A 27,611-nucleotide genomic window follows, 5' to 3' on the forward strand; every position below is an offset into this window, starting at 1 on the left:
AAAGTTTTGTTTATATCTGACTGTACTTTCCCTTGCTGTAACTTGTATTTTTTGTCTCTTCTTGTGCTGTACATTTTTGAGAAGAATTTGATTTTGTCTTTTATAATATGCTTCCACAGTTGAAGGCAGTGCTTTGATACCCTTAGCTTTTTCTTGTCCAAGCTAAACAGACCTCTCTGTACATTAAGTTCTTAACAGTGATTTATTTCTTAGCCATCACGGGCCCTCTGTGGATGCCTGAAGTGTAGTCTCACAATCATGAAAAAAGAGCAATCCTTCTGGCTGTCTCTGCCAAATACCAGCGTTGAGTTGGTTCTCACGAGTTAATCATAAATTCAGATTGTGAGGAAGCCACTGAAAGGAGTGTCCAGGCCTAAAAGAGTTCACTCAGCTTGGATCAAACCATCCTTTTGTGTCCTGTCTCAAGAGTGATGGAAAGTAGAGAGTTCCGCCTTCCACCAGTAGCGTTGTTCCTCATAGTTCAAAGCAACCCAGTGCAAGAAAGGAATCTCTTGGCAGCACCCGAGTCTCGGTTGTGTGAGGTTCTAGAGGATGGTCCTTGTGGTCCTAATGTTTAGTTGGTGCTGCATTTCTTGAGTCAGCAGCCCTCTACTTCAGGAAGCTCTGTGATTTCATCATTCATTCACCCATGGGTTTTCTTTCCAGGGCTCTTACTGGACAATAGATACATGTCCAGATATATCTCGCAAGAGGCGGCATCCTCCAGATGATGACGTGAGTGTTTTTCTTTCCACACAGCATGGAGTGGGCTGGGAATTCCCTTCCAGCACCAGACCATGATAATGTTTTGGGGTCAGGGTGTTTAGATGGGCAGACAAAGGCCAGGACTGAACTAGTATGTATGTCCTGTTGATTGCCTGTTGTTGCAGCTATTCAGTAGCAAAGTTAATCTTGTCTGAAGTCCTTTATCCTGACTTTTCAGTGACTAAGGCCCAGTCCTCCTCTTTTTTAAGCCATGAACTTCTACAGCGGGGGAGCTGGCTTCCCATCTGCAGTTTCACTTCTCCATCTGTTTTTGATTTCTGCTCCTTTCCTTCTCTCTCTCTTCCCCATCCACAGATACCACAAGACTCCCCAGAGCAAGAGGCAAGTAAAAGCCCCCGAGGGGCTGTTCCAGTCAGCACAGAAGCCTCTTTGCCACCTGAGGCCACCCCTCAGATGTCGATCCAGAGCACCACCCCCATTGCTAACTACAGTCAGGTGAGCTGTGGGGAAAAGGATAGAAGTGGGAGGCAAAGGAGAGTGGGAGGAGTGCATGAATGGAAAAGTGAAGTGGTGAGGAGAGGGAATTGTGAAAATTGTGATATGGAGGCAAAAATAAAAAGAAGGGAAGGAGCTGAAATTGCAGAGATAGAAAATAAGGAGGAAGTGAATTTTAGCAAAGGGTTGGATGGGGATAAGGATAAAGGCATAATGGTATTAACTGAAGAAAAGGCTGGAGCCATTGTGCTGTGGTTGGTGTTCCTCAAGAAAATGGCGCTTGGGAAGATTTGTTGGAAGATGAGCTAAGTGATATGGGATATCAGTGCATGTTCTATGTGTATCTAGTCTGATCTCTGTCTCAAGCTGCCAATCCTAGCACAGACTGAAGGCCTTTTTTCTGCCTCCCTTAGCAGGGTGCAGGGCCTGTGGATGTTGCCTCTACTGTAGCAGGGGGGCAGGGCCGTGAAGGGGCCGATGTGCCACCTCCGCTGTACAGTGCCAACCATGACTTCAAGTTCTCCTACTCCGAGATCAACTTCCAGGACCTTAGCTGGTCCTTCCGAAATCTCTACAAATCCATGCTGGAGAAATCATCTTCCTCTCAGCACGGTGAGTAACTACATGCGTCATGTGGGGTGGGCAGGTATCTGCCCACACAGTCTTGTCCATTTGGCATCTCTCAGATCTTTCCTCGTTTAGGAGCCTGTGCAAACAGACTTTCCTTCTTTGGCATGCTGTAATTACTTCTGCCAGGAGCTGATAAGAAATCTGCACGTCCTTTTATGCATTGCTCCCCCTAGTTCTCTCAGAATAAAAAGGCACAATGATTTAAAAATGCCTTGTGTTGATACAAATGCAAATACTAAAATGGCAGAAGCTGGGAAAAATGAAGTCCTGAAGAAAAGCATGTCAGAGAAACATTCACAGTCTGTCAGGCTAGAAACTGTAAGAGGGAGGGGATTGTTGCATCTGGAGTTTCTCAGAAGGAGAGTGGAAAATCATCATTGCTGAGATCTGTTAAAAGTAAGATTGTACAAGGCCTTGGAGAATTGAGCTTTGTGGATTTAGAGCAGAGAAGAGAGGGCCTCCAACTCCATTTATATCTTGCATTTCTGGGAGTGAATAAGCAGCCAGAAGAGGGCAGAATCACTTCAGGGATGAGATGTCCATGGAAAATACTTCAGAAAAACTTAAAGCTCTTTCTGCCTTTAAACACTATTCTAAATATTAATCTGGTGTAAAAAGGATTATGTTGTTACATGAGCTTTTCGCCTGTGCTATCAGCCATCACACAGTGCAGGCAAAGTTTGTCACTCCAGAAAGGGCCTCCTGAACTTGAAGCTTCAGTGAAATAAAAATGTATATATTTTCACTGCTTTCATGATGCTGGCACTCCTAGTAGGAGACTTTTGTGTGAGGTGTTGTAGTATGAGCAAGCTAGAAAAATGTAGAGAAGAACCTTGGCTTGGTGTGTTCCTCTGATTTTACAAACTTAGCAGCTGCTGGCTTTTCCCCTCCAAGTTGTAGGCTGCATGACAGTGTAGGAAAACTTGCAGTTTTTGAAAAAAATTTGTTGGCAACTTTTGAGTCAGGATGGCAGTATTCATCCTTTTGCCCTAGGACAGTAGTAGGATACTCGAAGGGTTGATGTTCAGTCTAGTGAAAATGTGAGGCTTGCTTGCAGATGGTCAAGTAAAGGTACTCAAAGGAAGAAGTGAATAGCTCAGGTTAATGGCATGCTGTGCCCCTGACTGGTTTTCCACAGAGGTTTCCCAGTGTATGGGGAGAATGGACAGGGGAAGCAGATGTAAGAGATATGCTGAGCTCCTGGTGTTGGGGAAGGATGGAAAATACCTGATGCTCTCACGTGTAGAGGTTGTCTGAAATACAGGATAGAAATGACACACCCAGTGAGTCAGGAGGAATGAAAGTAATAAAGGAGCCCTGGTGTGTGCAGTGTGCTCTTTGTACAAAAGCAGAGTCTTTTATGACCTCTTATGATCAATGTGAGAAAAATTGTGAAGATTCCTGACCAAGCTGCTTGTAAGAAGGGAACTGAAGGGAGTCTTTGGAAACAAGCAAGTCAGATGCATTAAATTACCAATTTCCTAAATGTTGTACTGTTTAAGTATGCTTAATGGTCATTTATAGGAAAACAGCATGTACTTGACATTTCAGGAGAGGTTGGGTTACTTTGGTAAGTCTAGGAAAAATCCAGGGAGGAACTTAAGTGCCTAACGCTGTACTAAAATCCTTGTGGGTCTTTGTTATAGAGGGTTTTGTTTTGTGTCTGGAGCATGGCAAGGGCGTAACTGCACAGGTGACAGTTGGTTGCTGGCAGCCTGTAGAGGGCACTCCTAAAGCTTCATGAATAGCGGGATGAGCAGTGTGAGATTAGAGCTGGATAATGTAAGCAGAGGTCTGATCCAGGCTCTCTTAAAGCTCCTTCCTCTTTCATTTACTCGGCAGGTTTCTCTTCACTCCTTGGTGACATGCAGCCCTCCAACCACAATTACTACATGTACCAGCAGCAGCAGCAGCAAGGCCCCTCCTCAGTGGGTGCTGCTCCCCCACTCCACACTCCAACCCCAGAGGGTTGCCCATCCCAAGGAGGGAAGCAGCAGGGTGGTGAAGGTTATGGCCCTCCGCCAGTGATGTCCATGCACCCGCCCCCGATGCAGCATGGAGGTTACCACCAGCATCAACAGCATCACCCACACTCCCACCCACAGCAGCAGCCACACCAGCAGCAGCAGCAGTCACAGGCTTCAATCAACAACGCTGGCTTTGGTGAGTCAGGGGTGATGGAAAGCACAGATGGGGAAAAGGGAGCAGTGAGGAGCCCCCAGACAGAAACCCCAGAAGTGAGCTTTCCCTAAGTAGTACCTACTTGTGTGTAGAAAATGGGGGAAAGTCAGATAGGCTTGAAATCTGAGAAGGAAATTGCTTTCTTACCTGGAGAATGGAGGATATATCACTCTGGGTTTGGGGTTCTGTTAAGGGATGCAGCATAAAATCAGGGCCTTAGTGAAAAAGGAGATACCGCCCCTGGTTTTCAAGGGAGAAAGGATTTCTAGCTGCTGTAGCATCAGGCTCTTTGGTGAAGAGAGGCCAATCTTTATAGAAGTGGAGAGGAAGGGTCATCTGTGTTGTATTAATCTTGTCTCTGTTTCATTCCAGCGTTTCCCCCTGATTGGTGCTCCAACATTGATTCCCTGAAGGAAAGCTTCAAGATGGTAAACCGGCTGAACTGGTCTAGCATTGAGCACTCCCAATTCTCAGGTCAGTGTTGGCCTAGTGACTAAGGCTAGTGACTCAGTGACTAGGGCTGTAGTCTAGAACATGCAAGTGCTGTGCAGGGATCTGTTTTTCAGTGTAACTGTGGCAAGTGCCTGGATTTCTCAGTGATTCACCTCATTTTTAAAAAGAGGTGTCCTACTTCATGGGTTCTGTTAAAGATCCTGAAGTGGTTGAATGAACACTGCAGGATTTGGAGCAGGGAGAATTAAGTCATGAAGGTATGTCAGAAAGCTAACTGAGCTTTTTCCTTCCAACTCTTCCTTGCCCTACCTGAGTCAGTGTGACAGTATCTTAGATGTGGAGCTTTTCAGGAGTGTGGCGACAGATTTGAAACAATAAAGTTTGGTTTGTGAGGAGGAGGTAGGATTTAGGGACAGAAGACAGAAATTCTTTGCGGGGAAGATCACGGTGTGACTGCTGTCTTTGACACTCTCCTCTGTCCCCTGCAGAGCTCATGGAGAGTTTGCGCCAGGCTGAGCGGAAGAACTGGACGCTGGATCAACACCATATTGCCAACCTCTGTGACTCCCTTAATCACTTCCTTACCCAGACTGGTCAGCTCCCTCATCTGGTTGGCCCACAGCAGCCCCCTCGAATCTCTGATTCTTGTGCCCTGAACAGTGGCAAACAGGAGCAATCCATGAACCAAGGTAATTAGGAGGAGACTAAAATGACATGCAAATGAAGGCCCAATTCTGTGAGTATCCTGAATTACTTGCAGCCTTACCAGGCAATGCAGCACTGAGCAGCTCAGAGCTGTTCATAGGAACTCAGCCTTCTCTGGCTTTAAAGAACTGGGATGTCTGATACCCGTGGTCTGGACAGACTGTTGTTATGTGATGCATGCTATTGACAGGCAACCTCCAGGCAGGAATATATTTAAAAGGCAAACCTGGAAGAGGAGAAGAGGTGTTTTTTTAGGTGACAAACAGAGAGGAATGGCAAGATAGAGAGTTTGCTATTCCAGATGGCAGGAACAGTAAAAGAAAAAGCTCTTGCACCCTTGTTGGAGAAATACCGTAGAGAGGAGAAGGGGATACATTCTGAGGAGGGGATATGGTGGTCCTGATAGAACTGTAATGGTGTGTGTAATCTAGTACTGAACTAAGTGGATGATATTGAGCCAGCTTGTGGTGTTTCTGGATGAAAATTTTCTTCTCTTACAATAATATAGAAACTCCTGCTGGTTTCAAGAACAAGATCCCTGACCAAGCTATAGCTTGGAGTTAGGACTCAACAGCTGAACATCTCCTCAGTATCCTGTGGGTCTGAGTGAGTTGCTCTGTGGCTGAGCTGCCCTCCAGTCAGGGCCAAGACTTCTGACCTGAACATTAACACTTTTTTTTGTTTTGTTAATTAATTTCCTTTCACAGTGAACTCCTATGGTCAGCCCCAGCCTCCCCATCTCTTCTCCGGGCCATCTCCTATGTACCAGATTTCTACCCAGGACTCTCCAGGATATAATCGCCCAGGTAAGGGGTGATGTTAAGGCAAATTACATCAATGAATATTAAAGAACTGATTCCCAACCCCTTGGTGCATTTCTCCCAAAGCACTTAGTAATCCAATGGAGCACTGTGGGTGGAGAGGGAGCATGGACTGCAAGGGACTCTCCATTCAGGGCTGTGTTATAGCTCTGGGAAGGTTTAGGATTTCAAAGGCCTGATTTCTTTCACTTCACATAAGCAGTCTTCTAGCTTAGCCTTACCCTCAGTTAGTTGTTCAAAGACAGCTGTTCATGAGAAGCTCTGTTGATGAAGTAGTTTGTGCTCTATCAGCAGTCAGCTATGAGGTAAGTAAAGGAGGATGAAAGGTAACTTCTGTAGAAAATGCTGTGGAGAATTTCACAGCAGAACATTCCCAGACACTGGTAGATGCTGACAGAGATTAATGCCTGTAGTGTTCTTGCTTGTTAGACTGTTGGAAAGGAGAAGGCCCAAATCACTTTTGATTTCTTTTGCCCAAGGACCCACTGTGAAGAAACATGTAGTTTTAGAATCTAACTCTCCTCTTTCCTTTTTCTTCTTTTTTCTTGTTTTTGGCTCAGCTCATCATCTGGTCCCTCGGCCTCCAGGGCCTCCTCCAGGCGCCAATGAGGAAATCCCCGATGATTTCGACTGGGACTTAATCACCTAGCGAGTTACAGACTTGATAGCCCGTCCTTTTTGAAGGACGTGGGAGGGGAGGGGGACATGGGGTCAATGGTGTCAGCACCACCCTCCCCAGCCTCCCTGCCTTGCCTGTATATAGATATATATTCTCTATCTCCGCCAGAGAAGCCACCGCAAGATGCTGCCGAAGATAATCCTTCCTTGCGTCCTGTTTTATCTTCTTTTCTTCTTTTGTTTATTATTATTATTGTTATTATTATTATTACCAATAATTGAGCACAGCCCTCCCCCTCCTCCGGTGGCCTCAGACGCATCGGATCGGCTCTTTCGTGTTGCGCAGTGCCCTGTGGAGGGCGGGAAGATGGGTCCTTGGTGCCATGAAAAGACCTTGGAAGGCTGAATCCTCGAGTGCATCTTTCTCTGCCTCCGTTATTTTGCGTTTAACAATCCCTCTTTCCCTTCAAGGTGGCCGGTGAATCTGTCGTATTGGCTACTGGAGTGAGAGAGCCTAGTGGACCCTGGGAGCCTGTAGTTATGTTGTTTCGTAAATGTTGTAAAGGTCAGGGGGCTGAAGGGACACTGGAGGGGTGATCTTAGCTCTGTGAACTTTGTTGCACCAGCAGGAACAGAAAGAAAATAAGTGGTGTTCCCAAGTACAAAGAGAGGGTAATCCCTGAGGTAGGGAGAGCTGAGCTGAGCTGGGAGGGCAGACCTGAGTTTGGAGAAAGGAGAATGTAGCAGATACGGTGTTTCAGCAGAGAAGTTGGGTTTCAGAATGTGGTCCCATCTGTGAAGACTGAGAGGTTTTGAGGGAATCCTGACCCATTTCCTACACTGCCTTTTGCAGTCTCTAGGTGAAGCCTACATACCCATCAGGTAAAAGAAGCAGTCAGGGGTGTCACATGTGATTCAGTAAATTCTGTTCCCCAGAGCTTTTCATTTCACCCCACACCCTTTCAAGCCCTTTTTCAAAATATGTAGTGAGGCTCTCCCTTTTATATGCAAATTTGGAAGTTTTCTCTCATCAGTATTTGTCCAATTGTTATTTGATCCTCCACCCCTCATATTTCTTTAGAGGCTGTCCTTGCCTGTGGCTGAGAGTGCCAGCAACAGGAGTCTGGCTGTGTAGGTGCACATCCTCCGTCAGTGGTTCCCACTTGGTGAATGGGCTTGTGGTGGGCAGAGTGGGGCTGAACTGGGGGGCTGCTGCCAAGGGCTGAACCCTCTGGTCAGGGACTGAGAGGGCCCTGCAAGCAGTTTTTGTAAGAGGGGCATTAGGGGAGAGAGGGTGAAGCAGGGCAGGGTTTTGAACTGACCAACCAAAGAGTGTAGTATGAAAGGGAGGAAGGTGTCTTGGACCCCTTGCAGTTCAGCTGGGGAGATGATGTAACCTAGTGTAAATCCTGAAGGATGAGCTTTGTCAGCATGTGCAAATCAGGAAGGTGGGAAAGATGCAGGAATGGGAGTGAGCATTTAGGTGCTTTCTCCCCAAAGTTGTGGCCTGTGTTCCCCTTCTTTTCTCGTGTGGCTCCGTTCTGTCAAACCTCTTGTTTCTTCTTAATATTTTATAAAGCCTCCCCCCAGCCCTTATTCCCTGTTTACCAGTGAAGGGAACAAATGTGGAAATAGACTATCATGGCTTCTCGACAGACCTGGAGCACAGGAGTAAAGTAAACCTCTCTTCTGACTGCAGGAAGGTGGGGAACTAGCACTGCTTTTTAAATTTGCTGTAGGGATAAACCAATTGGAAATTGGATTGTTGTCAGGGAAGCAGGGTCTCATTACATTGGAAGGGGGGAACAGCACTTTTCTTTTTTTTTTTTTTTTTCCTTTTTTTGGGATTTTTTGTTGGTTTTTTTTTTGTTTTGGATTTTTTTTGTTTTGTTTAAGTGTGAGTTTGGGGGGGGAGTTCGTCATTGAGCATTTCCAAGAGAAATGAGGAATCCCAGACAGCTTCAACATGGAGTCAGCTGTTATCTCTGCTGCCTCAGGATGGGAATGATACAGCTTTGGAAGCATGTGTGATAGGTTTCTGTGGAAAGTGGCACCGGCGACAATGAGAGAACTTATGGCAGGTGCCAGTTAGTGTTTTGCAGTGGACATTACTGAGAGCCGGCCCTGTGGAAGTCTGAAAACACCACCGGAAGCAAACCAAACCAAGATGGCTCCTTCTGCGTATCCAAGTGCTCCTCATTTGCATATTTGCCTCATTTGCGTATTAAGTTGTGCCTCATTTGCATATGTAAATACATGCCGGTCAGTGTGCAAATTAGCCTCGTTCCTCTGCCCCTGAAATCAATGTGTGTCGTTAGTGCGTGGTAAGACATCGATGGGTGGGTGTGGAGCTCTGTGGGTGCGCTGGCAGCGGCCTGCAGGCAGGGCAGGGGGGCCAGCCTGGCCCACAGAGGGGTCGTGCAGGCCCCTCCAGCCCAATGTGGCCCCCAGTGCTTTGTGTCAGTGGTCAGGGAGAGAGGGGCGTGGTCTCACGAGTTTATTTTTGTGCATGCTTTCTTAATAAAAAGAAAAAGTGAATGTTTATGGTTTAACTGTTTTGGTGCCAGTATTGATTTTTTTCTTTCAGCGGCGCCTGTCAGGATGGCTTGGTTCCCACCTTAGAATTTGGGTGTGGACGTGGCTAAATGGATGTTCTTGAGATGGAGACTTTTTAGGATTTTAAGAGCTGAAGGTTCTCTCAGCTGGCTGTTCTCAGGGCGGTGAGATCTGGAAATCTTTCCATTCATGCTCACCAGAAATGCAGAGTGAAAACTCTACCAATGCTTAGTGTCTATTTGTCTTACTGTTTGTTGGCCTTTCTCTTTTAAGGAAGACCTAACACAGAAAAGCAGATTTTTAAACTGCTTCTGTAGAGTACCTAGTAAATGTATTTCTGCTTTTTAGGAGCAGGAAACATTGAACCTTGGGAACACCCCAAATAGCCTGACTGGATGAAACTTTTTCTCCACTGGAAGGACATAAGAAACACATTTCTCTTATAAGGAGAACTTGAAATGACTGAGCCACAACATGGTCATTCTCTATCTTCTTGGGGTCAGATTGGAGGTTATCACTTCTCAGTTTCAGGGTTTTGCCAAATGGCTGATAGTAGTCCAGCAGTCACCTAATCTGGGTCATCAGTGACTGCAGCTGCTCAAATTCTGCTCATGTGCCATCTCAGAATACAGTAGGTACACTTGGATAATCTCAAACTGCTTCCTAAAAGGAATATTTGGGACTCTGGTTGTGCAGGGAGTGTTGGGGAGACAGCAAGTGTGCACATGCTACTGAACATAGGTACAGCATGTGCATTGACCAGTTACTACCATACAGTGATGTATGTGCCAGGACAAACAAATAGATCGGGTATCTGCCAGGGCACAAAAGTCAGTTCAATGCAGCTGACTGGGGCAAGTGCTGTTCTAGTGCCTGGCTGTAAGGAAATGTAGTAGTACTCTAGGTAATCTCCAGATATTCCTACACACCTCAGACCCCTAGTAGACTCAGAGGAGTGATGTGATGACCTTCTCAGGACCAATATCCCAGGTAGTTTTATCTGCACTTTTATCAGACACAGGAGATGTAGAACACAGACAAATATATGCAAATAAAATAACATTCTTATCTCAACTGAGAGGTTCAACTACATGATTCCCACCACAAATCTGTAGCCAGCCCTGCTTTCTTAAAATAGTCTGTGTAGGTTAAAATACTGTGTCTTCTGCTTCACCAGTCATCCCTCAGATTATTGCTTTTGGTGCTTCCAACTTCCCGTCTCTCTAGTGTAGGATATAAAGGGGGTTGTTTATCTGTCATGAGCTGAATGCTTGCAGTGTCCTGGGTTGGAGCTGCAGATTAATCAAACGTATTGGAGCAAAACCACCTGCTAAGCGGAGAGTGATTGATGTGCAGCGCTATAGCTTGTTCCTTCTCCAGTGGTGATAGGAAGTCCTGCATTACAAGGTGCTGCTCAGGTTCTTGTCTGCTGAAGTCTGGCTTCTGTGAAGGGTTGAAGATGTGAGTTCATCACTAAAGGCACTTTCCAAGATTCTTTGCACTGATTGCCGCACCTTTGCCCTGAAGTCCTGTCCCACAAAAACATAAAGCAGGGGGTTGATGCAGCTGTTGGCATATGCAAGTGCTGTAGAGAGATGGTCCCACAGGATCAGTGACTCCATCAGCCTTGTTCGAAGGCCAGGGACAACGGAGAGCATCCCAACTACATGGTATGGAGCCCAGCAGATGAAGAATGCCGCTACCACACACACAATTGTTCGCAGTGTCCTGTTGCGTGACTTGTGAAACTGGTTTGTGTGTGTTCTGAAAACAATGAGGGCGTAGCAAACTGCCATTATGCCAAAGGGCAGCAAAAAGCCAAAGACAGCCCTAGTGATGTTTATTACTGCTGAGGCAAGGGGTACAGAATCATTACCTTCATTGATGTCTCCCCACAAGTCACTACCATTGTAGGTTGAGTAGTCCCATAATTCATTTACAGACACATTTACAGATACATTTACAGGATCATCTATGTAATCATCAACTCCAGAATTGTACCCACACTCTGTTTTGCCTTCGTAAGTGCTTGTCTCACGGTAGTAGAAGACAGGGCAGCAGAAAATGAAGGCCAGCATCCAAATGCCACTGCATATGAGCGATATAAATTTCACTGTTCGGTGGTTCTGACACCAGACAGGTTTCATCACCAGGAGGCACCGATCAATGCTGATGGCCACGAGTAGGAAGACACTAGCAAACATGGTGAAGATTATGACTGATGGAATGACTTTGCAGAGGAACCAGCCATAGGGCCAGTGTTCATGAAGGGCCAGGTGAACAATGAAAAATGGCAAGGACAAGCAGCACATGATGTCAGCCACAGCAAGGTTTAGGAACCAGACAGTGTTCACAGACCTTTTCATTTTCAGACCAGCTACCCAGATCACCAACCCATTGCCTGGGATACCTATGATGAAAACGATGGTGAAGACAGCAATGGAGACAATTGATTCTGATGCATAATACACAGCAGCCTGTTCCTGTGAACTGCTATTGCCCAGGGCTTGAGGCATTCTGCAGCTGTAAAACAGAAGGGAAATTAGTAGCAATTCACATCCTCGGTTCTCGTTAGCCACGCCAGCGCAGGGCGGGGCTTTGCTCCGGCCAGCGGCGGGGAGATTAAAAGAGGGTTCTGGGGAGCGTGGAGAACGGGAGCGGGCCAACGGGGGCATGGCACGGCCGTTCGTGCAGGCAGGGTCGCAGGCTTCCTCCTGCTAGTGCGGTTTTTAGTTTGTTGCTTGTTGTGTTTTTGTTGGTTGGTTGGTTAGGTTTTGTTTTGTTTTTTGTGGAGTGTTTGAGCCTATCAGTGGCTCCAGAGGCCGCTGCAAAAGAAGCCTGCCTGCAGTGTGAATAGGTGAACGACCTCCTTTCGCTGGTGGCCGAGCTTAGGGAGGAAGTAGAAAGGATAAGGAGTATTAGGGAAAATGAAAGGGAAATGGATTGGAGGAGTTACGGCGTTCCATCCTTGAGGGAGGCCCACCAGGAGTCAGAGGACTCCCATGCCTCCCACTGTCAGGTGATAGGAGGACACCTGGTGGATGAAGGGGAGTGGAAATGGGTTCCTACTCGGAGAGGTAATAATAAAAATTCCTCTCAACCCCTATCCCTTAGTCAGGTGCCACTTCAGAATCGATATGAGGCCCTGTATCTAGAGGGTCAGCCAGAGGATGTAGAAGAAAATGATCTGCCCAGTGAGCCTTCCCATTGTACGTCATCTGTGAGTGATCACCACCTCTAACATCAAAAAGCAAAGAAGGGTAGTTGTAGTGGGTGACTCCCTTCTGAGGGGAACAGAGAGCCCCCTGTGCTGGCCAGACCCATCCCTCAGGGAGATCTGCTGCCTTCCTAGAGCATGGGTACGGCACATTACTGAGAGACTTCCTGGGCTGATTTGGCCCTCTCATTATTACCCACTGCTGATACTCCAAGCTGACAGTGATGAGATTGAAAAGACAAATGTCAGAGCAATTAAAAGAGACTTTAGGGCACTGGGTTGATAGGGCAGGAGCACAGGTCCTTTTGGTGGCAGAGAAAAACGATGAAAGGAATGAGTAGGAGAGCTCACACTATCAACAAGTGGTTCAAGGGTTGGTGTCATCAGCAGAATTTTGGGTTCTTTGATCATGGGGCAACTTTTATGGCACCTGGCCTGCTGGAACTGGATGGGCTCCATCTCTCTGTTTTGGGCAGAAGGATTTTAGCTCATGAACTGGTGGAACTCATTGCAAGGGCTTTAAACTAGGTTTGAAGGGGGAAGGGGATGCAGCTGGGCTCTCTGGAAGCAGGCCCAAGGGTGGTAAGCCTGAGTTAGGAGCAAAATCAGCAGCCCAGCTGAGGTGCACACAACAGGGGTAACAAACAAAAAGAGCTGGAGGCTATGGTGCAGCAGCAAAGCTGTGATGTAGTTGCCATCATAGAAACATGGTGGGATGACTCACATGTCTAGGGCACTGCACTGGATGGCTACAAGCTCTTCAGGAGAGATGGGAAAGGGAGAAGAGGTGGAGGGCCAGCCCTTTATCTTAGGGAGGCTTTTGATGCCATGGGTATTGAAACTAGTGACAATGAAGTTGAGTCCCTATGGGTGAGAATTAGGGGGAAGACCAACAAGGCTGGCATCCTGCTGGGAGTCTGTTATTGTCCATCCAGCCAGGAAGAAGAAGTGGACAACTTATTCTATAAGCGGCTGGAGAATGTTTCAGGATCACTGGCCCTTGTTCTTGTAGGTGACTTTAACCTACCAGACATCTGCTGGGAACTTAACACAGCAGAAAAGAGGCAGTTCAGGAAATTCTTAGAGTGTGTGGAGGAAAACTTTGTGTGGCAGCTGCTGAGTGAGCCCACCAGGAGAGGGGCTATGTTAGACCTGTTGTTTGCAAATAGAGATGGGCTGGTGGGAGACGTGGTGGTTGGAGGCTGCTTGGGGGATAGTGATCATGAAATTATAGAGCTCTCCATATTTGGTGAAATGAGGAGGAACATCTATAAGACTCTTACATTGGACTTCCAGAGGGCAGACTTTGGCCTATTTAGGAGATTTATTAAGAGTTCCTTGGGAAGCAGCCCTTAAAAACAAAAGAGTTCTGGAAAGGTGGGCCTGCTTCAAAACAGAGATCTTGAGGGCACAGCAACACACATCTTTTTGCCCCTGTGTGGTAAAAGATGAGTCAACAAGGCAAATGTCCAGCCTGGATGGGCAATGAGGTTTTAAAGGAAGTTAGGAATAAAAAGGAAGGTCATTCTTCCCCTGTACTTGGCACTGGTGAGGCCACACCTTGAGTGCTGTGTCCAGTTCTGGGCCTCTCAGTTTGGGAAGGACGTTGAGACGCTTGAGTGTGTCCAGAGGAGGGCAACAAGGCTGGTGAGGGGCTTGGAATACAAGTCCTGTGAGGAACAACTGAGGGAGCTGGGGGTGTTTAGCCCGGAGAAAAGGAGGCTCAGAGGTGACCTTATCACTCCCTACAACTTCTGAAAGGTGGCTGTAGTCAGGTGGGGTTGGTTTCTTTCACCAGGCAGCGACTGACAGAACGAGAGGACACAGGCTTAAGCAGTGTCAAGGGAAATATAGGTTGGATATTAGGAAAAGTTTTTTTTATGGAAAGAGTGATAAAGTTCTGGAATGGTCTGCCCAGGGAGGTGGTGGAGTCACCATCCCTGGATGTGTTTAAAAAAGACTGTATATGGCACTTGATGCCATGGTTGAGTTGAGGTGTTAGGGCATGGGTTGGACTTGATCTTGAAGATCTCTTCCAACCTAGTGATTCTGTGATCCTCCTCCCCAGATTCTTCTCCTAACCTTTACTGAAGCATCCCTGAGTCAGGTGACAGTAGAGAGCTGTCAGGATACAAAGGCATTGGCCTACACAAACTTGTTACTAGTGTACCTGTTGTACACTGTCATCATTTTCATAGTGGCTAAACCTGTAAGTAAGCTTGCTATTTAAACAGGGGGCTCTATACAGTTATGTTGTCCTGTCTCTATCATCCTTTTGATTTCCATCTGGTTCTCCTTAGTCTCCAAAGCGGAGCTCTCTATTCAGATGGCCATGCTGTCCCCAGGTATGTTTCCTGGTTGACTTCCTGCTTCAGAAAGGCAAATCAGCATTTTTAGTTCCTCTTTCCTTTAAAATGAGCAATTTCTTCTGGCATAACTGGTGAAGTACATTTCAGTTAAGAAAACAATGTCTATGTTTCTGAAATAACCCTGCTTCACTTTCTGAACATTACAAATAGAACAGACATGACAGAAATTCTGTTGGCTAAGTGGTATTTTAGGGAAGTGCCAGTGACCACTTCCTTTTCTTACACATGTGTTCTGACCTGTCTGCTGGTTCCTTGGAAAGCTTATCTTGACCAGGAGAAAGGCAAGACATTAATGGTTTAAGATTCTATGAAAGACAAGAAATGAATCTTTAAGAAGGACAGATATTTACTTGTACAAATAAAAATACAGAGTACTGTTCTTCAGCCATTTTAGATATGAGCTGTCTTACTGCAAGACAATGAGGCTGACCTACAGCATACTTAAGTGACATTTTAAACTATGACCATAGTAGAGGAAAAATGTTAATTGCTCAGTTATCCTGGACTTAGTAAATTTAGAGAAGAGAAGAAAACCAGCAAAGCTAAGATAGAATCGAGGAAAAAAAAAACACCCCGATCTTCATCCTTTAGGCATTAACAGAATTGTCTATAAAATTCCTGTTAACTAAACCCTTGCTGAATTGATTAAGGCAGTTGTATTACTGAAAGATCCCAAAAAGTGTTACCAAAATGCAAGGAAACTGAATAGGGAAGAGGTAAATACAGCCTGGAGAAGCAACTGAGAAGACATAAATAAGACAACTGGCACTTTTTTAACCTATTATGCCAGTACTTAAATACCAGCCAGAGATTGTTGTATGCAGGACTAAATATGAATATTATTTTTAAAAAATTCAAATCATCAATCTCACTCTTGCACAACATGCAGTCTGAAAGTGGAGTGATGCATCAGTGTTCAAACTGCTTCACTAAGAAGAAAATGAGATAAACAATTGTAACAAACATCGTCATTTATCAGATTTTGGTAATATCTGCTAAGAGACTTGTAAGTGAGGGTGATCTGCAAGGAAAGCTATGAAAAACATTACTGGAAGGCTTAACTTAAAGCTGGAGGCTTAATTTAAAATTCTCCCAAGTTTGTTTCATTTCCTGTGGTCTCGCTGGTCCATGTAGAAGCAACTTTTAGAGGGACAACTGGCGAACAGTGCTGCAAGAGTTGAACCCTGCTGCCTCCCCAGACAGCTACAGAAAATGGTATGCAGAAGACAGGGAAACAAGGAATGCTGAAAATAGTAATGCAAATCCTACTCCAAAGTAAACTGATGAATCAATTAGAAGATACTGCCCACACTATATTTTGCAGAGTGCTAAAAGGGCTGCAATGTGGTTTGAAAATGGAAAGGGAACTGGAGGAGGGAGAGCGGTTTTCAGGAGTAAAGAATAATAAATGGCAAGTAGATAAGGAAAGCAAAATTCTCCAGTTTATGATACCTACCTGAGTGAAGCAGTTATTTCAGTGTGTTGGAGCAAGTACCATCAGTCCTGTCTCTGAAGTGACTGAAGAAACTCTCACATGACATTTTAGGAACTGCATTTTTTTTCCTGCATGCATCCTGTATGTGCCAAGTGTGTTCTTTCACCCTGATAAAATGACTCATTTGAATGTAATTTCGAGATCTGGATATCATCTGCTCATAAAATAAACAGTCAAACCACAGGAAGTTTCTCAAAACTGTCAAAACAAATAGTGCTCAAAATAAATATTAATAGATTTATAATCACAAACATATACTTTACTATATTCAGTAATATAGTAAAGACAACTGAATGACATCTTGCCTGTTGACACAGTGTGACCTTTGCTGGAAGTAATTCTAAGTCCAAACCCTGCCATGTTGCTGTGAAATGTCTGATCTGTTATTGTCTTGTAGCCACTTCTATATCTTACAGGTCAGCACGTTCACCTAGCTAATCTCATTTCTAGGATTCTTCCCAATCCAGATCAGCCTCTGTCCCAGCTTGAGACAGTTCGCTTCATCAAATACAGAGCACTGTACTCATCAAACCATGACTAGTCATGACAAAAGGATTTTATCCTGCCTTTTACTTTTTAGGGTATTAAAAGTCTATTTTTTTAAAAGGAACTTGACTGACAAAAAGTTAGAAATGGTTAACTTAAATGGTGATTTGCACAAAATGTGGCAAGACAATAAAAATGGAAGACTTCCAGGGCAAGGCATTTCTAAATGTTTAACAAGGGGGTTTCCCCTCGCCCTTCACAATTTGGGAAATCAAGACTGCTTAACAGAAATGAAAAAGCCCAGACATACAAGAATCAGCCTCAGTATTTTCGTTTTGGTCTGGAAAATGAACTGTGACAGAGCAGACTTCTGCTCCTGAGCGTGTCTGTGAAAGACACAGATGCTGCCTCCAACACAAAATCAGAGAAAGGAAGACAGGCCAAGGCTGAGCTGTACCCACAAAGATAGACAGACAGGCTGTCAGCAGCCTGCCAGGAAAATTCCTGTAGCTTCATCTCATTCTCAGCTGCCATCCTGCCAGGGGGACTCCTCGGGCGCAGACAGGCAGTGCTGATGGGAGCTTACTGCTATGGGCTCCTCTTGGCTGAGGGACACAGAGCAGGGTCACCACCACGGGACCTGCCAGTCAAGCCCTGCCTTGCTGGAAGGTCCTTAACCAGTTCTGTCCTCCAGGTTAAATGTTCTGTTTCAAGATTTCAACCTCTCTGATGAATCCTTAAAAAAAAAGTAATAAATAAATAAAAAATTAAACTTTGGTGGTTATTTGCAATGCTTTGTATATTTTTTGGTCCAGAGATGCTTGTTTGAACCAAGCTGAAGAATGTTATGTTCTCTGCTCAATGGAATTGAATGGGAGATGTATTCCTGGCATTCTGGTGCTGCTTGTGAGTCTTTGCTCACATGCCTTATAATAGTTGGCCCTTTGCCACTCCCTCATCCGAGACGCTCTCCTCCTGGAGGGACCGTAGGAGGGCTGTGGCACGCTGAATGACAGCACTGTGAAGAGGGAGGTGAAACTTAATGCTGCTAATTGTGAATCACTGAACTTGGAAAAGCAGCCCTAACTATGCACACGGAGATGTGTACTCCCAGTAAGTTATTAGTGCTCAATGAAAAAATTTAGCAGTCACTGCAGGAAGTTCTAATGAAAAATTAAGTCAATGAGCAACTCTATCCAAAAGGTAAATGTAAGTTTCTTCTTGAATTCTGAATGCTGTACTGGTCCTTGATCTTAAGAAGTTCTAGAACAAGAAAAAACATAAAGAAGGGTGACTAGACAGCCATGACTGGGAATGGCTCTGTCTGCATTAACTAATGCTATTTCCCTACTGGGAAAATAAGCAAATAAACAAACAAAACAACCCTCCAAAAAAAAAACACCAAACACACACCCCCAAAACCAAACAAAAAACCCCAAAACCCCAAACAAAAAACCCAAAACAAAAAGAAAAAACCAACAAAACCAACAAAAAGCCCCCAAAAGCACAAAAACCCAAACAAAACCCAAAAAAGCGAACCAAAACAAACAAAAAATCAAACCAAAACCTCAAACCTAGTGATGTTTCAGTGGTTATTTTTGCCTCGATGACTCCACCATCCCCCTAGGCAGCCCGTTCCAGTGCTTGACATGGAATGCTCAGACATGGCTTTATGTAATTTTTAAACTTCTCTTATGCCTTTTCTTCCACTTTTCAGAGTAAACACTGGTACTTTTTGAGACTCAGTCACAGGACGCTGCACAGCGCTAAATTTCAATACCAGTCTCCTCTGAGAAGCCACCATTAAAAGAATGGTTTAAATGCTGCCAGCCTCATCATTATTGACAAATAAATTAGTATCTACACCCTTTTTGGGGGAAGACCCTCTCCTGAAACTAAGCTTTGCGCAGCTGCCATTTCCATCACTTCCAGCAGCAAACCCTGTCGTGCTTTGCGCCGCATTTCCATTTTGGCTTGCTCTTTTACCAAAAAGCCACCTAATCCCCGCAGCACAGAAACAACATTGGCACTGAATCCCTCAGAGCGGCAAGGAGCAGCCCCGGGGGATGCAAACGAGCAGGTCGATACCGTGCGGCGGCACAACCAGCCGCGCTGCCCCCGCCATCCCGCCCGGCCCTTCCTTCCCGCTGCCCGGCACTCCAGGGCACGGCGCCCCTAACAAACATGGCCGCGCCAGCCCCGCCGCGGCACCTGCCAGGCCCCAAGATGGCGCCGGCCGCCGCTGCTGTGTCAGGGGCGGCTCCAAGATGGCGCCCTCTCGCCCCCCTGCCAGCACCCAATATGGCTCCATCCGCTTCACCGACGTGGCCCGCGTCTGGCGCGGCCGCGCCGGCGCCCCCAGGCGGTGTCTGCCCTCATCAAAGATGGCGGTGGGCAGCGCCGCTGGTCACTAGGCTCCCGCCGCTCGCTCCTCGCCGGGCTCCGCGGCCGACATGGCGGCGTCCGAGCTGGAGTACGAGTCCGTTCTCTGCGTGAAGCCCGATGTCAACGTCTACCGCATCCCGCCGCGCACCTCCAACCGCGGCTACAGGTGAGGGAGCGTGCGGCACCCGCGATTGCCCCGGCGCGGCCCGGCTTGCCTCGGGCCCTGCCCGCAGGGCGGCCGGGGGCTGGACTGTGCCCGTGGCCCGGCCTCGTCCCTAGGGAAAGCCGTGTCCTGTGGCCGCGAGCGGGTCTGGCCATGCCCTGAGCCCCCTCCTGCCGAGCTCCGGAGGAGCCGCCGGCTGGAATTGCCGCTTGTGGCAGGTGGTGAGCGCCTGAAGGCAGGGGAGCCTCCGCACCGCGCTGTGCGGGAGCAGGGGCTGCTCTGTTCATCCGCGGCAGGAGGCGAGGGGCAGCCTGCTGCTCCCGGTTTGCTCCCGGGATCCCTGGGATGGGACTGATGTGCTGTAACGGCACGTCGGATTTGGCCTGGTGGCTCTAGCAGTGGCTGGGAGGAAAGCAGGAGGAATTCGGGGTGATTTTTAAGAAGAGGCTGCAGAACCAGCAGTTAGAAATGCCTTCTCTGGTCAGGCAGAAGCAGCAGAGTGTGAGTTTGTAAGATGTGCCCATAGGCCTGCTGGAGGAGCGGGTTTGTGAACTCCCTGAACCTGACAGACTGTAGGCGGATGTTGTGCCTGGCCAAGGATGTTTGTTTCCAGTTATAAAATCCGGTAGATTTTGCAGCACCAAGGCTGCCGGAGTTCAGGAAGCGTTTGGACAATGCTCTCAGGCACATGGTGTCATTTTTCGGGTGTCCTGTGCAGAGCCAGGAGCTGGATTCAGTGATCCTCATGGGTCCCTTCCAACTCACAATATTCTGTGATGCTGTAGGTTGGGTTTTTTCTCACTTTCCTTTTTTTTTTTTTTTTTTTTTTTCCTTCACAAGAGCCTGTGGCAGAGTATGATGGGTCAGTCAAAATGTCTGTGTGTGTGTTTTGCCTGGTGTAAGTCAGCTGCCTCTAGGCTATGAAGTACTCAGTGTTATTTTACAACCACAGGGTAGAATAATGGAGTGTCTTTTCAGCATGTTATGAATTAATTTTTGGGGTCTTCCCAATGCTCACAAGTCACTTTTGTGGATTTCCTGTTCAAGTGAGTTTCTGTGCTTCTGTCTCCCCTTTTTTGCAAACTTAAAAGGGTGAGGAGTTGATGCTCTCTGGACTGTGTCTCTTTCCCTTTGCCCAGAGATGCCAGTCAGAGCCGTGTGTCAGCTGGCAGCAGCAAGAGAGGAGCCGAGACCCCATGTGTTTTTTGGGGAGGGAAATGGCGTGAGGCAGCTGCAGGGCTTGAGGGATGGGGGCAGAGACTTCTGCTGAGGTGGCTGGGCAGAACTGGGGAGGGTGACTGTGGTCAGTGCTCAGCTGCTCTTCCTTTCAGGGCGTCTGACTGGAAACTGGACCATCCAGACTGGACAGGGCGGCTTCGTGTCACCTCCAAAGGCAAAACCGCTTACATAAAACTGGAGGATAAGGTTTCAGGTAAGGGAAAAGCTGTGCCCCCCAAGGCTGTGACTGGGATTGTTGCCCCCAAGCCTGCCCAGAGCTGTGCATGGCAGCCCTGGCCACACTTTAGGAAGGGGTTGCTTTTCTTAACACCTGATTCTTTGTCTGCAGGAGAACTTTTTGCCCAGGCTCCTATAGATCAATACCCTGGCATTGCAGTGGAGACTGTGGCAGATTCCAGCCGCTACTTTGTCATTCGAATTCAGGATGGGACTGGTGAGTTGGGGCCAATGTAAATGCCAAGTGCTAGGGGTGGAGGAGACCCAGGTGGAGCTGGGAGTGTGCCAGGAGGATGAAAATGGTGTTGGGAATGCTGGAAAGGCCAGGTGGTGTTCCTGGAGGGGTCTGAGGACAGGGTAAGCAGAGGAGGTTCTCTACATTGCACAGAGCCCAGGGGCTGGGCTGGGAAGGAACATTTGGTTTCCAAGCATGGCCTGTAGGAAGAAGGGAGCATCCTGAAGGCTGGGGACAATGAACTGCTGTGAGCTGCTGGCTTCCATCTATCTGCAGGTGTGTCAGAGAGAGTTAGCACAGAGGGGTTTAGGACAAGCAGAGGGATTTGTGGCCCAGTTGCAGGGCACCTCCAGTGACTCCTCCTGTCTCCTTGCTAGGACGAAGTGCATTTATAGGCATTGGCTTCACAGATCGGGGTGATGCTTTTGACTTCAACGTCTCTTTGCAGGATCACTTCAAGTGAGTTTTGCTTTTCTGGAATGCTATTTTTCCTCTGGCCTGTAGAACATGGTGGGTGGTGGTGCATGTTCATTGAGCACAGGTTTCCTTGGGGTGGCCCTGAAGCCCTGCTCTGGCAAGGGACACTTGTGTGTGCTGCAGGCGGTCATGCAAGCTGACAGCCCCTGCAGGTCAGATCTGTAAGTCTTAAGCTTAGGTCCTGTGATGCTCCAGGTGCAGTGTTAAACAGCTTCATGGGTTTGTGCTGGTCCCAGCTTTGTGCTGTGTGACACCAGGAGTAGGGAGGTAGGTGGTTTGACAAGGCAAAGTAGTTAGGTGGGATGGAGAGAGAAACCACATATTTTTCTAAAACCTTTTTGCCACAGGGTCTCATGTTTTAACCTCTTCTTTTTAGGTGGGTGAAGCAAGAGACTGAAATCTCCAAGGAGTCCCAGGAAGCTGACACACGTCCCAAATTAGACTTAGGGTTTAAGGAAGGGCAGACCATCAAACTAAACATTGGGGTAAGCAGACCAGTTACCCCTGCTTCTTTGTCTGGATGTGACAGTGGAGACTCTTCCTTACACTTTCTTTTTTTTTTTTAATGCAGAACATGACATCAAAGAAAGGAGGAGCAGCCAAGCCCCGTGTGTCTGGATCAGGGGGCCTAAGCCTGCTGCCACCCCCACCAGGAGGCAAAATTGCAGTCCCTCCTATACCTCCCCCTTCCTCCACAGCCATTGCCAACCATGTCACACCACCACCTGTGCAGAAATCCAGTAATGCAAGCAGTGCAGGTAAACCTTAGCACTGAGCCTGCTGGTGTAACACACCAGCAGGTGCTGCTTCAGTAAACTGTGTTCAGCCTAGTGCCAGCTGTGCCCTCTGAGACATAATGTGTCCCAAGGATTTTGGTCTCCTTGGCAGCTACAGTGTCCCCAGTGCAAGAAGGATGTGGACCTGTACTGGGTCCAGAGGAAGGCCATGGGAATGGTCAGAAGGCTGGACCAACTCTCCTGTGAAGAAAGACTGAGAGGGTTGGGGTTGTTTAGCCTGGAGAGGACATGGCTCTGGGGAGATGTTTCACTGTGTAAAGAGAGCTTGTAAGAAAGATGGAGAAAGACTTCTTACCATGGCTTGGAGTGACAGGGCAAAGGGTAGAGGCTTAAACTGAAAGAGGGTAGATTTAGATTGGATATAAAGAAGAAATTTTTACCATGAGAGTGGTGAAGCCCTGGAACAGGTTGCCCAGAGAAGGAATGGATACTCCTTCATTTGAAGTGTTCAAGACCAGATTGAACAGAACTTTGAGTAACCTGATTTAGTGGAAGATGTCCCTGCTCATGGCATGGCAGTGGGACTAGATGAGATGATCTTTGGAGGTCCCTTCCACTTTAAATCGTCCTGTGTTACTGTAGCAAAGACGTTGCTGCAGTCTTCCGGAGGCTGTGTTTAAAGTGTGACCATGCAGAGGTGTCTGGAGAGCTGATGATCCCTTTGTGAAGGCAGAGACTTCAGCAGTGCTGTCCATGGGTTTGAGTGAGAATAAACATTAACTTCTGAGTGGGACTCATGTGGTCCCAGTGTGTGGTTTGTGCTGTTAAGGTGGTGTCTGTTTGGCAGCTGTTGATTGCTGAGCTTGGGTTGAGTGAGCCTTATGTCTGCTGGGAGAGGTAAAAGTGACAAATGTGTCAGGTGGTGTGCAGAGTGGAGACTGCATAGTTCCTGAAGACAATGTACCCTTGCTGGAGGTACAGTGTCAGCTGGAGCTGTGCACATTCAGCAAAAGGAGATGCTGTTATAACAAGCCCCTCAAAAAGTCTGACTTTTGCAGGGAAAGCTGGAGTCCCTTCAAAGATTTTCTGCCCTGCATCCAAAGTTTGTTTGAGGTGACAGTTGAAATACCTGTAGGATTTTCTGGATAAGCTGATGTAATTTCTCTCTCTCTCTCTCTCTTTTGCCTTAGATATTCTTTTAGATTTAGATGCTCCTGCAGCTGCATCCAAGGCACCAGTATCAGCTACCACAGACCTCTGGGGAGACTTCAGCACTGCATCCAGGTAAACTGTGATGAATGGAACACAAGAAGGGTAGTGTCCTGATGGGTGTGGGAAGAACCAGAATTAAGAAGTCTTACTGCATCTGCTCATTTGATTTTCCTTTTTTTGTTTCAGTGCTGTTCCCAATCAGGCTCCTCAGCAGTCCAACTGGGTCCAGTTCTGAATGATCAAAGCAGTGGAATGGGACAAATTGATGACCTAGAGGCACCAAATGGGATCAGAGGGGGCACAAACCTCTCTAGTCTTCAATCAAATTGGGACAATCCTTCATTTTTTAGATCAGACCTTCACTTAAACTTAGTATTTTTGATCCCACTGAACCTAAAGAGAACATAGAGACTCCTCCCAAGATGGGCAAGGAGAAGAGAGGTAGCCTTATTGCCTCCATCTACTTGGCCATTACATGGTACATCCTAGATCTTTTTCCCTGTCTTTCCATACAGGGAAAGGAAGAATCTTGAAGAAAGTGGTTACAGGGGGAGGCTGGGCAGATGCCTCTGGGTTCCTTGTTCCTTCACATTTTCTCTGGCCAGGCTGTTGCTTTTTGTGGCTGCTTTCAGTAGTGACTGCAGCGTGCGGTGCTGAGGACAGCTGCATTTGGCTACACTTGCTAAATAGAACCTCTGAGGAGATAGGTCTTTTCTCAACACAAAACCCTCTTGGATGAATGACATCTGTGGTGAGGAGTGACTCTCCCCATGCACACACTGCTCTTCCATCTTTGGTGCAATTCTTGGTAGTGCTGCATGTCCCTTTGCTCCTGTGGGAGGAGCCATGCAAGTCCTTGAGTAGGCTGCTGCTGTTGCACTGTAGTTCCAGGTGGGCACCCTGTCCCCTTGAGGCTCCTGCTTTGGATTGAAGGTTCACTGGAGGAACTTCTCTTGTTTTAACTCTTTTCTCCCCTGGCAAAGGCCTCACTGTCACTGAGATGTTTTAACTGGAAGTAGCTTTAAGGAAAAAAAAAAAAAGCTTGTTTTTACAATTTGGTAGTTACTTGCACTAGATGACAACCAGGTGATTCCCACCAGTCAGCATTTCATGTTCCTGCATCACTATCCTGAGCCCTGGCCTTGTGTTGTGACTTGGCACTGTGTTTCAAGTATTGCATATCTACAATAAGAATTATGGTGGGACAATAGATTGTTCTCTGATGAAGGGACAGTCCCCTTCCCCTTTTTAACTCACTCAATGGTCCTGAGATCTGTGGGAGCAAAATTCTCCCACCTCTGTTCCTTATTATGATTTTACTTCTGAATCCAGAAGAAAAGGGATGTGAGCTCATTATTGCAACTTATATTTTTATTTTTAACGTGTCCAAGCCCCCTCTATTTCCTGTGTGGTTAAGGGAGTTAGAAAGAGGTAAAAAGCCACGACTTCCTACTTTTTTCTTTGGGAGAGTTTCCTGTGGCAGTGTGGACACTACTTTGTCTTCAGCAGCTGTGGATGTGATCTGGGCTGTAAGGCCAGATTACTATGGGCAGACTCACAGGGCAGGCTGGAAACCTCACACTGCTGAATTGCTACCCTTCATGCTGGCACAAAAGCCAGAACACTATCTGGGAAGTTGGTCTCAGTAACTCTTGGCTGTACCCAGTTCCTGGAACACTAGGGCATTGGTGCTTTGCTGGAAGGCTTCTTCCTGATTTGAACACTCAACACAGCAACACTTTTGTGTCTCTAGCACACCTTCACAAGGAAATGTTTCCCTTTGGGCAAAAAATTTCTGGTGAGGCTTTTAAAAAAGTAGTTTTGCACCTTGTATTGGCAAAGGTCTTTTGTCATTTTTGTCTGGCTACAGTGAGGGCATTTTGGAGACAGTTCCACTTAGACCATCCCTCTGGGAAGCAACATTCTTGAAATAGCTCTAAAGCTGCTGCAGTTCCACTTGTGGAAGTGGGGACCAGACTGCTCTTGGATGTATTTTAAGTAGTCATTTAACCCTGATTCCCTGGTTCTCTTGGTGTTTCCCCCTGCCAGCCCTCCCCTGCCTTCATAGTCACTCCTGCAGTCTCACTGTACTTCAGCTCCTTGCCTCCTGAACTTGTGGATGGCTGTAGTCTACAAGCAACATCACAGACTCCTGGGTTGGCATTTTGTTTCCTTTGTCTTTTTGTTCACTCACACCCTTGTGAGGTCCTGTCATTTCAACTATGTATCAGTTCCCCAACCAAGGAAGTTGGTGGCACCAATTAACAACTAACTAGGAGCCTCTTCTGTATTGTCTTAGTATTCTGGAGATAATATATTATGTATTTGAAAAGCTGAAGAAGCAAAAATTAAAGATATATGTATATAAAGCATAAGATGTACTGGTGCAAATGGTAATTAAACAAGTAATACTGGGGTGAAAAATGTCATGAGTCTTCTAAGTTGTCAAATTGTTTTTCCATTGGAAGCCTCTAGGTTGAAGGTCTTCATGTCTCCAGCAAGATCCTCACAGCCTACTTATCCTTCTGCATATCTGTTGTGGCCTGCAGACTGAACAAGAGCAACTTCAGGAGTGATGGGTTCAGGCTCTGTCTGGGCAAAGAGGTAGGAGTGTGGAAAAAGGACACAAAAATGGTACAGCTGTTCCACATATGGCAAAAAACTCACACAATACCAAACACAAATCAACAATGTGGAAACAGGCCTGAGTGTAGGTTCCTGTGGAACTTGGTAAGAGTGTGGGTAAATCAAGCAACTGAGAAGACTTAGTGGCCCTGATATTTAGCATCTCAGACATTAAAGGCTTCTACAGCCTGCACGTATTTTCAGAAATTATTCTTTGCGTGCTGGTAGATGGGAAACAATCTGTGCCTATTAGAGATGGTCAAGGTGAGCCAGGTGGGCCCTTTGTTAGGGGCAGTAAGGACAGGCTGTCTGGAAAGAGAGGAAGCAGGAAGATGGGAAGCAGGGCAGGCAGGGGCAGTGGCCTCACCAGCAGAGGAGCAGTCCTGAAGCACCTAAGCACAAAGATCAGAGCAGGTCAGAATGAGGATTTAGATAGCAGGGGACATGGCCAGGCATGGCTGTGCTAGCTCAGGCAGGGTCCAAGGGTCCACTTAGCTGTGATAAGGACCATGTTGCTGAGGTTTCTCAAAGCCAAACACCTCTATTACTTAAGCTGGACCTGAGTCCAGCCAATCCCCCAGGAGGTGAATATGTTCAGGGCCCTGACATTGTTCTGTCAAGCCTGCTTGCAGCCATCTTGCACAGCATGCTTGCTCCATGTTCCTCTGCCAGACAGCAAAGCTGTGTATATGGCTGTGTTGGAAGTACAACACAAGTCTTGTGGCCTGGGTAAAGATAAGAAATCTTAACCTATTAAGTCAGCTGTTTGATTGTCAAGCATTCTAGTATCTGTAGTGGCTGGGAAAAAAAAAAAAGACCAAAACTTTTACCTTATTTTCATAAATAGGATTTGTATGTTGTATAGGTCCTGGCAGGGACAAGATGTAGCATTTTATCCATAAGCTATGGTAGAGCTTCTCAGACCTTTCAGTAGGTACTTGCAGCAGAAAGAGTTGAGAAGCCTAAAAGGGTCTTTCTCCAGAGCAGGAGAATTTTCAGGTGAAATTCACCTAAGGGAAGTGCTGGGATATATTCCTGTTTGTGCATAAAGAAGCACGGAAGACTGGGAAACAGTTCATGGAGGAGAGCTTAGTCATGTGTGGAGATCTTCCCAGGCCCCATGCCTTTCCTCACAGCAAGACCTGCTAGAATGCACAGCTTGCTGAGTCCTCTGCAAGTTTTCCCTTTCTTCCAGTTGGGAGACAGAGTGTAGCACATAGAAAGGATCAGGAAACAAGTGTCAAAGGGAAGATCCCAGTTTTGTCTTGTTTTTGGTTGTCAATGCATCTGAGGGAGCTATAGTTGAGGTGTGATGAGTGTATTTCCCTGCCCCTTCTCCCTTTAATTATGTTCTGTGTTCTGTGACTTTGTGTCTCAGAGCCATGCAGCAACTGTTCTTACCACAGCCACACAATATGGATTGCAGACACAAACCTGCCAGATTTCACAAAGCCTTGATGCTGTGTTTGGACTCCTGAAGAAATGGAGAAGGGCTGTACATTGGAGGAAATCAAACAAAAACCAAACGGGAAACCAAAACCCCAAAGTCTTCCTGAGCTTTGATAATGAG

The 27,611-nt window shown here is 46.7% G+C and overlaps 3 protein-coding genes across 6 annotated transcripts in view; 2 read left to right on the top strand and 1 right to left on the bottom strand.

The window, feature by feature from the left end:
• Window positions 1–9,189, top strand: part of FOXJ2 (forkhead box J2) — a 31,251-nt gene extending 22,062 nt beyond the window's left edge. For 3 of the 4 annotated variants that reach the window (XM_064720924.1, XM_064720934.1, XM_064720918.1), the window contains 8 exons: window positions 667–735; window positions 1,081–1,221; window positions 1,635–1,833; window positions 3,694–4,014; window positions 4,405–4,506; window positions 4,974–5,174; window positions 5,898–5,996; window positions 6,572–9,188. In XM_064720924.1, the coding sequence (XP_064576994.1) occupies window positions 667–735; window positions 1,081–1,221; window positions 1,635–1,833; window positions 3,694–4,014; window positions 4,405–4,506; window positions 4,974–5,174; window positions 5,898–5,996; window positions 6,572–6,660 (1,221 nt within the window). In that variant the 3' untranslated portion in view covers window positions 6,661–9,188. Of the gene's footprint in view, window positions 1–666; window positions 736–1,080; window positions 1,222–1,634; window positions 1,834–3,693; window positions 4,015–4,404; window positions 4,507–4,973; window positions 5,175–5,897; window positions 5,997–6,571 lie in introns of all 4 variants that reach the window. The other variant, XM_064720942.1, reaches the window with a different exon arrangement.
• A 1,043-nt stretch (window positions 9,190–10,232) lies between these two features.
• Window positions 10,233–16,366, bottom strand: C3AR1 (complement C3a receptor 1). The gene is made up of 2 exons (XM_064702358.1): window positions 16,228–16,366; window positions 10,233–11,708 (listed from the first exon to the last, which is right to left on the bottom strand). The coding sequence occupies exon 2, from the start codon at window positions 11,699–11,701 to the stop codon at window positions 10,586–10,588; it is 1,116 nt and encodes a 371-aa protein (XP_064558428.1). The 5' UTR covers window positions 11,702–11,708; window positions 16,228–16,366; the 3' UTR covers window positions 10,233–10,585.
• A 2,736-nt stretch (window positions 16,367–19,102) lies between these two features.
• Window positions 19,103–25,845, top strand: NECAP1 (NECAP endocytosis associated 1). Its single transcript, XM_064720956.1, has 8 exons — window positions 19,103–19,303; window positions 20,632–20,732; window positions 20,868–20,972; window positions 21,368–21,449; window positions 21,844–21,952; window positions 22,039–22,225; window positions 23,395–23,488; window positions 23,603–25,845. The coding sequence occupies exons 1-8, from the start codon at window positions 19,206–19,208 to the stop codon at window positions 23,649–23,651; spliced, it is 825 nt and encodes a 274-aa protein (XP_064577026.1). The 5' UTR covers window positions 19,103–19,205; the 3' UTR covers window positions 23,652–25,845.
• The last annotated feature ends 1,766 nt before the right edge of the window (window positions 25,846–27,611 follow it).

The sequence above is a fragment of the Zonotrichia leucophrys genome, chromosome 1, assembly GCF_028769735.1.
Source record: "Zonotrichia leucophrys gambelii isolate GWCS_2022_RI chromosome 1, RI_Zleu_2.0, whole genome shotgun sequence".
Lineage (NCBI taxonomy): Eukaryota > Metazoa > Chordata > Aves > Passeriformes > Passerellidae > Zonotrichia > Zonotrichia leucophrys.